This window comes from Abrus precatorius, unplaced genomic scaffold (assembly GCF_003935025.1).
Source record: "Abrus precatorius isolate BTA unplaced genomic scaffold, Abrus_2018 Scaffold8, whole genome shotgun sequence".
NCBI lineage: Eukaryota > Viridiplantae > Streptophyta > Magnoliopsida > Fabales > Fabaceae > Abrus > Abrus precatorius.
Window position 1 is genome coordinate 34,755,804 of NW_020874428.1, and position 12,878 is coordinate 34,768,681.

The 12,878-nt window shown below is 30.9% G+C and overlaps 1 protein-coding gene across 3 annotated transcripts; it reads right to left on the reverse strand.

Annotated features, from left to right (window-relative positions):
* Positions 1–2,047: 2,047 nt before the first annotated feature.
* On the reverse strand, positions 2,048–9,180 carry LOC113846824 (CCR4-NOT transcription complex subunit 10). Of its 3 annotated transcripts, XM_027475496.1 has the most exons (7): positions 8,634–9,127; positions 7,230–7,316; positions 6,190–6,372; positions 5,992–6,078; positions 5,818–5,889; positions 3,770–4,925; positions 2,512–3,697 (listed from the first exon to the last, which is right to left on the reverse strand). In XM_027475496.1, exons 1-7 carry the CDS (start codon positions 8,835–8,837, stop codon positions 2,967–2,969), a joined length of 2,520 nt encoding a protein of 839 aa, XP_027331297.1. In that variant the 5' UTR covers positions 8,838–9,127; the 3' UTR covers positions 2,512–2,966. The 3 variants fall into 3 exon arrangements, with proteins under 3 accessions (XP_027331296.1, XP_027331298.1, XP_027331297.1); XM_027475495.1 differs by having other exon boundaries at positions 2,048–4,925; positions 8,634–9,180; XM_027475497.1 differs by having other exon boundaries at positions 2,055–4,925; positions 6,190–6,746; positions 8,634–9,159.
* Positions 9,181–12,878: the final 3,698 nt, after the last annotated feature.

The window sequence follows — 12,878 nt, forward strand, 5'->3', positions numbered from 1 at the left end:
ATTCTTAAAATTCATTCGAAGTATATCAAAATAGTTAATTTACTTTTAAAAAAGTAATATTATATATTTATGTTTTTAAGTAATTTTTTATTTTAGATATTTAAAATTACTTTTAAGAAATAATTTTAACATTATTTTTTTTTACAAAAAGTACTTTAATTTATTAATTTCATATGACATGTACTTTAAAAAGAATGTAAGAAAATAAATAACGTAACTGTAATATTTCTATTTAAACCACAATTATCTTTTATAGCATTTAAAAGTAATTTTATTTAAGTTAAATAAAATTATTATGAATGAAAACACATTTCTTTCAATTATTTAAATAATTCTATTATGAGGTATTCCACAAATACTCATAATTTTTAAAGCAAATTTCATCAATAACTACTAATTGAACATTTTACTAAAAACAGAAGTCACAAAAGAAATATCATGAAACAAAATAAAGTAAAATTATATACAGTATTATGTATACTTTTAGTGTTATTTTTATTTAAAATTAAAAATTTGTTTCAATAAATATATATTGAAAATCTAACATTAAAAGTAACATTGGTGTGAAAATCTTATCTTACTTTAAAAAATAACACAAAAATAAATATAAATTGTAATACTAAACTTAAGCTTAGTTGATACACTAATTTAATGTTGCTTGAAATAAGAATATTTTGCATAAAATATTTCTAGTTCATGTTAAAATTCATTACTAGAATTCAAACCATACTTATATACTAGCAAAGTTATTTTTTCCAGTTATTTGTTGGACGAGTTTTTTAAAATATATATTTAGTAAAATTTGAGTGTGTCTTTCAACCTGTTTTCTACATTTTACTCATTGGTAATGAGTAAATGTCCCATTAAGAATAAAAACCTCAAAACTAAAATTAAAACATATAACTCCAAACGTTGAAAAAAGTATCGTTAAATAATAAAGGAGCGACGCGAATGCGGGTAATGTTTTCCCACCCCCGCCATCGTCCCCGCCGTAGGTATTCAACTGTTTATTTATGGTTCTTACTAAGAAATAAATATCTATGGATATTTAATAATTTAAAATGAAAATGGAAATTCAATAGAAAACAATTAAACTAAATTTAAATGTGGAATGCCAATTTTTTTAATGTAAAATATTTACAGAATTAAAATAATATCACAAATAACATAAATCAAATTATATTTTATAATAATTATTTTATATAAAAAGTTATAACAAATGATGCACATTTTATAAATTTCTGCACTATGGTATGGAGTATGGACTCATCCACTAAAAAACTGTAAAACAATTACAAAATTAAGGTTTTATCACATCGTAAATTTCAAAAACAATTCAAGTGTAAAATATTGTATTAACAATTAATTATGTTAATCATTATCTTAAGGACACTGATTAAAGAATAAATAAACAGATCTTTAATATTAAAAATCACACAAAAAATATGAAAACAAGGTCAACATAGTTTCACTTTTTATTCTTTTACTTTATCTCGTGTGTAATTTCAATTTCTCTAATTTTATTTATTCACATTAATATTTATAGTTTTTCGTTCAAATTAAATCTTTTACTCCAAAATTTCATCCAACAATTAACAAAATTTTAACAAAAATATAATATAATTAATTTACACAAATCTGAAAGGAAAAAATATATAAAATAATTATATTATATATGTTTTATTCATTATTATTATTTAGACATTTTATACATTTTTCTTACTAATTCATACAAATCAATATATCAAACTTCTAATATATTTTTTTAATTATTAAATGAAATTTTAGAATAAAAGACTTAACATGAACGATTTAAAAGTTAACCTAAATACAATTAATTTAAACTAAGAAAATGAAAATTACTCAAATTAAAATATAAGCCTAAAAAGTGTAATTAAACAAAAAATATATTATTATAATTTTCAAAAAAAAAAAGTCACTTTTAATTCCTTAACTGATACTTGATATTTTTACCCTTCCGCAGTATCACGGGTAATCTTTGCAGAGCTAGACCCAAGCTGAATTGTAAAAGCTGAACCGTTTATGGAATATAAAGCAATTGAATTACTTTCATTTTAAATAAAACTTATTGAAACCAAATTACATCTATCAAGGGGCTAACTTTTCTCCACTCGGAATTCGCAAAGGTCGCTGTATTAAACTTTTTTGTACCTATTTGCTGTAAAGTTCATACGGACCTTGTGTGATCAGTTCAAACTACGAGTACGTATTCGTAGCTCCATGAGCCATCACTTACCATTCACGAAAAGGTTTCTAATTCGGCTCAAGACTTGGGATTAAGTCAAAATGAACACTTTCAATCCATATTTAAAAATCCAATCCACGCTTGACTCTTGTGAAAGATTCTCAGATCCTTGCAGGGTTTGCTACCCGATGAGCTTCATTGCAGGAGTGAAGAACCAAACAATATTACTTCTATTTATCCGGAAGAAGGCAGGGAAAAAAACATCTATCCCGTTACGAGCATCACCTGCCCCGTGCATAACATTTATATAAAGCAAAACAGCAACTGGGAAAAAGCACAAGGCAAGAGATCATATTCATCTGGATAATGGAACCAGCGGGGGATTAGAAACAGTAGACTCCATCGGATTCAAAATGGAATTCCAAAATAACTATCAACTTTTCAGTTTTCTCAATATAAGCACATGAGTAACATGACCTCTATTCCTGAATATAAACTAAATTAGCCTCTAAAAATGTAAAACACAATCCGAATCAGATCTACACCTCAAATTTCAAAGGTGGGCACCAGAACTAACCAAAACACAGCCACCACCTGTAAGTGACCCCTAAATTTGAGAATTATAAGGAAACGAATCATAAAAAATTATTCTCTGAATTGAACTTATATATGTTACAAATGCTATGGATGGATTAAGCTACCTGCTAACTAATGCTGAGATGAGGACCAGGCACAATTGTAAAACCCAAGCATACAACACTCAAGAAGATTTATTCAATGTTATTCCACTAGGAAGGAACCTAATTCGGCTACAACGTTTTAATTTGGCCAGAGCTTCCTGTGGCTTAGCGAGCAAGAGATCCACATAAACTGCAGTAAGAGTGGCTTCTGGATTGTTAGGTAACACGGACAATGCCTGCGTAACCAATATTTTGGCTTTCTCAAATTCACCCTGCATTGCAGACATTGCTGCAAAATTTGCATAAATTGTTGCCCGCGCCTCCTCTGGCTTGAGGAAAACAATACTCTGAGTGCCTTCAAGAGAAGAATTCTTGGCAGCTGTGGATCCTCCATTCACATCTTCAAATTCGGCAGTCCTCTCTGGTTGCCATTTTTCACAGTCCTCCAGGCTGAAAGGCAATTCAACACTGTTTTCCCCAGACAAATAAAATGACAAGTGCTCAGCAGCTTCCTTTGGTCTGTTCAGCAAGCACAGAGCCTCAGCTGCATAAACATGGCCTAGAAAGATGTAAATTCTGGAACATTCTGGAACTTCTAAGAGGGATTTTGAAACTGACAGTGCCTTCATGGGATTGTCCAATTCAAGCTCTACATATGCTAAATTAGCAAGAACAGCTTGCTTAATCAATTGATTTTCTCTTTTTCGGACATTTTCATAATAGGAGAGGGAGTTCTGAATAAGTTCCTGACTAGTTCCTCCCTTTTGTTCTCTTGTGTCCCCATTTGCATTAATCTGACTTGAACCTATTGCTATTGAAAATGCCTTCGAATCAATGCCATGTAAATTTTTAAGATTTGAATTCTTTGAAGGCGACACTTCACCTGTATCAATTTCCTCCACAGAAGAATTGGAGGGCAAACCAGACCTCAAACAATTTGCATTTTTGGACTCCAGCAAGTGTAGGGCGTTCAAGAGGCACTGTCGAGCAAGGGACATTGATAACTTCACCCGTCCATCTTCACCAGGACAGCAATTATCCCCTTCATATGAGTCCACACGTACATTTCCTGTAATCTTATCTTCCACCACAAGTTGCCTCCATTTTCCCATCCCAACAACACAAACTCCTACCTCCAACTTCTCTGAAGGAATCTGACTTGATTTGATTAGGCCCTTTTCCAAAGCCATCAAACAGCATTCTGAGAGTCGGAGCCACAAGAGAGGTTGTTTATAGAAGACCAAACTTGCCTTCTGAAAACATCGGGCTGCAAGTGTTGGCTTCCCACAAGCCAAGTACTGCACACCACAATTATAAATTATAAGGAGAGAATTATCCTGCGAGAAAGTGGCTAGTTTTAATGATTGATCCTTCCGCAAGGATGAACAATTGGTTAGTGCCTTTGAGAAGAATAATGAAGACATCTGATATTTCCCAAGCTGATAATAAATGCACCCAAGGTTGTTGTTGAAAATGCTTGAAAATGCTGTGTCTGTCCGATTACTTGATGCCATCAATAGCTTTATGGCCTTGCGGTGATTACCACGAGCATATTCAAGTTGAGATTTCAAAAGAAGAGCCATTGATGAATCTCTTCCACGTGCGATGTTCATAGCCAGTTTGACCTCTCGTTTTGCTAGCTTCAGATTCCTAGTAAGAAGCAGAAATCTAACCTTGTAAAGTTGCAATTTAAGCTTTAAATCAACAGTAGAAAACCTGTCAACCAAAGCACTTGAAAGATCATTTGAAGATGGGCCCATTGGCCTGGCTAAATTCTGTCCACCCATATCCAAAATCATGGCTTCATAATCAAGAGTATCTTCAGATAAAGCTCTGGATAGATGATTTTCAGATGCAGTAGCACTTGACCCTAAATCAGAACTGGATGCATCAGCAGCCGATGCACTAATGGCAACAGGTGCAGACTTTGTAATTAGATTGATATATTGTTGTTGTGCTGTGTTCCCAATATCCCCTTGATTCACACTACTGACACCAAATGTTTTAAACACCTTGTTTTCCAGATGAGTCAACACATCCTACACAAACAGATTCCGGCTCAGAACAGTGCACTTGTACAATTAGACAGGCTAAAAAAACTGGAGACATTGAAAATTTTAAACCATTCACTCAACAACCTATTTATGATAGAGATATCCCAAATAGGAAGGTGAGATAATTTATGCCAAGAAAGTTTTGCATTATATTTTATCAGAGAAAACCATCAAAATCAAGTGAACTAAACCCCTCAAATTTTCAGTTTGACCAAGTTAATAGAGATAATGGAGTAGAGTTTTCAAAATAGAATCTCATTTTAGCTCCAAGCATAACCTCGTTGTGGAGATCAATAGTTAAAATACAACACCTTCTACACATTTCCTGCATATGATCTCACCCAAATTGACAGGATTTTATGTTAGGAACTGAAATGAGACGATCCAAATCCTAATAAATAATGTTATGGCAAATCTATAACCTGTAAATTTGTTTTGAATCTCTGATGACCAAGAATTACACATTAAGAGTGTGATTTATGCACAACAAAGAAATCATCCAAACAGCTACAAATGAAGGACTGAAACAGATTAATTGGACAAATCACCATTGTATACAGTCAGCTGCCATGCCCAACAATGGCTTGGGAAGAAAGATTTTAGTTATCACGAGAGAAATGAGAGGCTTATAGTTCAACTGATCAAGGTAAATAAAATTCAAATTAAAAAATAAATACAAATTATTTAAGAACGTTAATATTTACATATTCATTCATTCATTGAAAAATAACTAGCCATGCACAATTTTAAAAGTAAACAAAAAATACATTCATTAATCATAATATATGAATATCATGGTTAACAGCAATAAATTAAGCAACAAGACTTTCAATTGATAAAAAGTAAACCAACAATAAAATTATCAAATAGAACTTACAGCTGATTTTGATGCATCATGGCAAGCAAGGCTAGCATCAAGCAGCAGAAGGCAAATATGCAGAGCTGTTGTCTGATTTAGAAAAGAGAACACAAAATAAAGGGACAAAACAAAGCCATTAACACATCAGTGTAATTTTTAAAACAAAATAACATCAAATAATATATATCATACCTCATCTATGGGCTGAATATTTTGAAAGAGGGGTTCCAAAACTGACAATGTCTTTGCATAGTCATGAAGATGGAACCAAATAATGGCCTAGAAATTGAAATAACAAAAACATATCAACAAAGATAATAAAAATACAAATACAATCAAAGCAACAAGTGAGAGAAATAAATGAGATTAATATAAGTAAAATGTACATACAATATTTAGCATTGCCACAGAAGAGTCAAATTCAACTGTATACACGGTGCTATTTGCACCTGAAGACTGATTTGCTGAAGCATTACTTCCTTTGGATACCAAAACAACTTTATTTCCAACATTGTTAGCAGACTCTCCTTCTCCTTGTTCTCCAAAAGCCAGAGCAAGCTCATCATTTTTTCTCTGAATCAACTCCAGTAAAAAGGGATAAGTACAAAATTACAAACAAATAAAAATGAGAGCTTCAAGCTACAATTCAAATGATCCAAAACAGCACAAATCAATTTTAAAATTTAAAACCTTGAGCTTCAATGTGATCCCCACTTGACCACTTGTTAGGGGAAAAAATATGAGAGAAATGAGAACTTAACGCCTACATACTGAAAGCTTAAAAAGACTTCCTAATCTGCGTTGAATTTTATTATAGAGTTGGAGTATCCAATGAGGAAAACCTAGCCAACTCTTCTTCACCACCGTTTCCTAACTTGTAATATTATCATTGAGGCGGTGATGTGCGTGTACGATTTCCTCCTTTAAGAATATAATAAATAAGATACCTAGGAGAAAGAATTTAGGAAACGAAATTGTCATCAACTATAGTATATCAGGTCCAACAGGCAGTTAAAACTTATCTGCATCCTTAATCCAATAAGGGAAACCAAACACAGATAAAAATCATAAGAAATCATCAGAATCAAATATGGCAGCCTTCTACAATCTTAAACACATGTTCCACTGACTCAAGCCACTGCTAATTTAGCATTTTGATTGACCCCAAAATATATACACAAATCCGTATAAAGGCTCATAAATGAAATTTAAAGAGACCAAATAATGACCTAGGTTAATATCGTCATCATACTCTCAAGTGGTGTCAATATTATGCAATTCCAGTTTTCTAATCCATAAAGGTTAGAAAATGAAAATGAAAATGGTTTCCCTTAATGTGAACCATGAAAAGCAAAAACTACCACCTAATGCAAAGTGCAAACTGACACCCTGGACAAATTCAAAACAAAATGAAGTTTAAAATAGCATACCTTAATACCATTAATTACTTCAAGCAACTTTATAGGATCCAAACAACCACCTCGAAAGAATTCCGCAATCGCAATATTATGAAGGACCTGAAATATTAGGATTTAAAACCTTAAAAACTAAGATGTATAAAAGGATTGTCTCAGACATCAAAAAATAAACACAAAGATATGACAATTTAGTGCGCTTGTGAACTCATCAAAGCCATTGCCCTCCCTTGCTCATAACAGGTATACGGATGACATAGAATTTTATTGTACTATGGACATAACTGCTATCTCAAATGCATTTCACAAACTCAATCACAAATTGAATATTAGAATTTTTAATTGAATATTCATACAAGATACGTGATATGTAGAAAGCACAAACCCCATATCCATGCTTTATAAAACACACACATGCATAATGATGATAAAAGTCCAGTTTATTTCTTCCACAAAAATTAATTTCGCAGGTATACTTACTGCAATTTCCCTTCAATTATTTTAGTTTATTCATAATACAGCATACCTAATCAATTATGAGAACACACAATGGAATAAGTAAGGAGTGTAAATCAAGACCAAAACATATCTAATTCCATCAAAGAAAAAAGAACAAAGAGGGACAATTTACTAGGGAAAATATGCTTTGCACAAACTATGCAGTAGGTGCACACTGTGGACCATTCAATAAAAAGTCACACCAACAAAGATATTATCATAAGTTCATGCAAGTATCTTGTTACTCAATTCACGCATTAGCTTAGCGCACCGCAGGTGTGACCAGTAACTATCTTAGGCATAATTAGACCACAAACACGTTAACGACAGGAACCAAAGCTACAAAATAATTGAACAAATAAGAATTGTCCTTATTCAGAAAATGAGCTAAAAATCCCTCTAGTGATTCAAACTTTAAGATTCCCTCTTGTGATTCAAACTTTCCATCTTGGATCCACAGCAACTGTTTCTTCATACGTTTAATGTTCTTACTAGTTACTTACATCACGTAACGCACATGCATTTGTATAGGCATCCACTCAAAGACGCTCATAACACAACTTATACATCCCATTCACTTTCTACCCGAGGAAATCCATACAAACCAGTTCAACCGAAGCACATTTGCATCTATAGCGACAGATGCTACACTGCATCTGCAAGTGTTTACTAGCTAAAGTTCCACCAAGTCACCGAAATTGAAATTCACCTCTTAAAAAGTAAACAACCGAACAAACAGATCCATCACCCGCCGTATGGCAATTAGTATAAAAACCAGTACCGAGGAAAGAATCAAGAAAAATAAAAGAACGAAAGAACAATCGTCAATAAGGAACTAGAAGCATGGAGCGACAGAGATAAAACGGAAAACGACGTCGGTGAGATCAGTATCGATGGAAAATGGTGAAGCAAATTGATTACCTTGGGATCGCCTTGTTTCTTCTGCAAAAGCTGGTTCAAGACCTCGGCGCATTCAGCGAACTTGCCTGACTGGAAATGCAACGCAGCGTCTTTGGCGAGGGCGACGGTGACGGTGATGACGCCGTCGTTGCCGTCGTTGCCGGAAGAAGCATCCCGGCTGGTGGCTGACGACGGGGACGACGATGGTAAATCTCGAGCTTCCATGGTGAGATCGAGAAATCAGATTGCAAATCCTATTGTGAGAAGGGTTTTGGGGAAGAGATAAAGAGAGAGAAGAAAAGCCCTAAAATTGAGTGAAGAGACGCGAAGTGAAATGAATCTGAATTACATTAAAAGTCGAAGTTAAGAGAAATCTATGATTAACAACTTCGAAGAAAAAACCCTCGGAATTTTGTTTAGCTTGCTTTGATGGTATCTAATTTTGCAGAGAGACACGGAAAGAGTGCGAGAATGAAATGAAAACCTATTCGCCGAATCGGGAGAGGTTCAGATAGAAAGAGAGTGGGAGAAATTTATTTTTGTTCTTCATTTTTGTAACTCATAAATCGGTAATATTAAAAGACGGATGCTAGAACTATACCATCATGTCACTTTTTTTCTTACACCATTTTTATTTAATTAGTTAAAATTATTAAAAATATATAAATAAGACTCGTGTAACTAAAAAATTTAAAATTTATCATCAATTTTTATTATTAATAAAAAATATATTTAAAATAATATCTTACTCACTTTTTTTGGCACGAATAAGGCCATAGGGTCATGGTAGCAATTTTTTTCTTTAAATAAAAGAAAAACATTAATAACATATTTTTATAACATATTTTTAAATATTAACTAAAATTTATTAAAAATATAAGAATAATATTAATTTAAAAATATAAAAAAACTAAAATTTAGATTATTTTTATAAATTTTTTTATAAATTTTAATTGATAGTTAAAAGTGTATTAGCGATTGTATTGTTAGTATTTTTTTCAAACAAAATAAACTTTATCAAATTCTTTTAAAATATCTCGAATGATACTCCATAATAACTAAAATAAGATGAGAACGATAGGTTTTGTATAAAAAATAATTTTATTAAGAATTTTAATAAATTTAACTTATAGAGTGCATTTGGATTAGATGTTTTAAATGAATGAATTATTTTTTAAAAGAATTTACATATTTATAAGTTAAAATTATAAAAATTTTAGTAATAATTTTTAATAAAATAAAATCAAATAATTATAAACTTTAACAAGTGAAAATTTGATATTATTTATTTATTATGTGTTTCATTCATATTTTTATTTAGTTGTAATTAATTTAATAATTTAATTTTTATATATTTATTTTTTAAAATATAATATAAATTTAAAATTTTGAAAAGTTTAAATAATTTAATAAATCTATCTAAATAAATATTTGCAATGAAAAAAATCAATTATTTAATTTAATTTTTTTAAATAAAAAAATTAAATAATATAATTTAAATTTTTAAATATTCTAAAATTTCAATTTCTTTATAAAAAAAATAACCTTACACACTTTGTTTGGATGGGCAAAAGTAAGAGGGACGGAGAAAAATATTGAATTTAAAACTTATCTTGCTTGGCTGCATGGAAGGAGAGGAGAGAAGTTTTTTTGAGGTCCCACCATAAAAAAATATCCCTCAAAATCCGAAGAAATGGGCATGGGAACAAGAGAAAGCGTACTTGATTTTTTTTTTCTTATCAAAATATTAAAGTGATATAAAAAATTAAAAAGTTATTAAGAATAAATATTACAATAAAAATAATTTTCTATTAATTTTAAAATTTTATACAAAATTTTAATATAACTTTTTTTTTCAGCCTCTTTTACCTATCTAAATAAGTAAAATAAATTTTTTATCATTTATTTCTCTTTTATTTTAATTTATTAAACATCGGATATTTTTTACTCTGCTTTTACTTTATATTTTATAAATACTTTATTATTGATACAGTTGTAAGGGAAAAGGGGCATTTTAAACAAAAATTATTTTAAAAAGTGATAGTATATATATAAGCTTAATTTGGATAAAATTTTCAATGAATATTTATAGAAATAAAAATTTAAGTAATAAAATAATTAAACTTAAAAAAACATGTTATTTTTAATTTACAATAAAAAATATTATTTATTTGTTTATATATATTATTTTTCATCTTTCGTGATTACTTGTCTATGAGCTTAACTAAATTTGGTCATATTTGTCACAATATCTCAATAAGCCTATTCACGGTGAAAAATAATAATTTTGTAAACAAATAATTCAAAAGCAATCTGTGAAATGGATTAGGTTCTCTTTGAGTTCTTTTAAGTGTGTTGATAACGTAACAGTAAAATTGACGTCGCAAATTACATAATTTAACAAGAATAGTGAATATGAAACGTATAAAACTGAATCACAACGTAGAAGTTTTTTTACAAAAATGTGCTAAATAGAAAGCAAATTGCAAAAAAAGGAACAAAAAACAAACAAAGAAGCTAGAAATAGATTACAGAAAGATAAATGTGCAGGAGTGTAAAGGTGCATGAATGTAAGCGTACGACTCTTCACAACAGCGGATAGCGGTCACCGTGAGTCTCCTGGTAGCTAGTGTTTAGTGTGGTGCAAGGTTTCAGTGTGCAAAGAATTTTAGGTGCGATGTCAATGTGCAAAAAGTTGTCATCTGTAAAATGGTGCTTTGGAGTATTTATAGGCAAGAAAATCACTGTCGTTCTTCTCCTTTTGCGGACACCTCTTAATAACTACTTTTAACTGTTGATGTCCATTATCCACGATTGTTTGTAATCGTGTTGTTGGTTGGGGTTTCTTTCGTAACCGCTATCGCCCACGATCTCCTTTGCGTAGTGGTGAATGTTAATGACTGCTGGTAACCGTTTTTGGATTTTGCAATGACTTGACCTATCAAGACTTTTTGTTTTTTCTATCTTTCGAGTGTTTCTGGAAGAAATTTAGGAGGCTCATTTAGTGTTATGGCCTTAGAATAATTTCTCCTTAACTTCTCTTTTCGACTAATTCTGGGATTTTGAGAGCTTGTCTAGGTCTTGTGGACTTAATATTTTCTTTACTCATTTCTGTTTTTGGAGCAATTCTGAAGTTTTGAGAACTTGTCTTGGTCTTGTGAACTTATAATATTTTCTTTGCTCATTTCTATTTTTTGAACAATTCTGGAGGAACTTTGGAGCTCAACTAGACTGATAGACTTATAATATTTTTCTGACCATTTCCTGTTTTTCGAGTAGTTTTAAGTGTTAAGGACTTAGAAACTCCTCGAAAAGGCCATCAGTTTTGTGGACTTGGAATATTTTCTGACCACTTCCTGCTTTTCGAACAGTTTTGGATGTCAGAGACTTGGAAACTCCTCGAAAAGGCCATCAGTTTTGTGGACTTAAAATATTTTCTTATCAGTCCTGTTTTTTGAGTAGTTTTAGGTGTCAGTGACTTGAAAACTCTTAAAAACTTCTCAAAAAAGCCTTCAATTTTGTGGACTTATAATATTTTTTTTCAGTCCTATTTTTAAGCAATTTTAGAGAAAAATTAACAAGGTGACAAAAACTTTTGAAATAGCTTGAAATGTATTTTTTTGATATGAAACAAAAAGATCTTAGATAACTTTATAATACTACTCAAATTTAGACATATTTTTAGATTCCTTCCGAATTTTTAACATTTTTGTCAAAATGTAGCTTTTTTTAACATGATTTTTAACTTAGAAAATTTTCCTTATCCCAAATAAAGTCCAACACGAAATTCTCAATCTTATTATGTGACTTATTATTATTGTTGTTTATGTTTTGTTGTGCATGACTCAATCCCATGCAATATTAAAAAACTGATAGTTATGTGATATTTTTTTTTCTAGAGTTTAATCAGCACTCCTTCCATTTCTATGATTTGTTGTTTCAACTTTTTAATTTTTGTTTAAAAACACTTGAGATCACCCTCTTCTGTTTTTTCCATTCCACTAAATTTCATGATTTACATCTCCCTTCATTTCCCAGTATTTTGTATAATGGGTTCAAAAGACTTAAACCTCGTGACATGTGCTAAGTATGGTTTCCAAAATTCACTTTTATATATTTTTTTATGGTACTTCTGCATAAACGAAAGACTTGCTTTCAAAACTTAACCGCGTATCTTTAACTTCTCATTTTTATTTTCCTCCATTTTTTAGCTATGATCGTGTTATCTGCCAAAAAAAATATAACGTGACATCAACTCTTAAATAT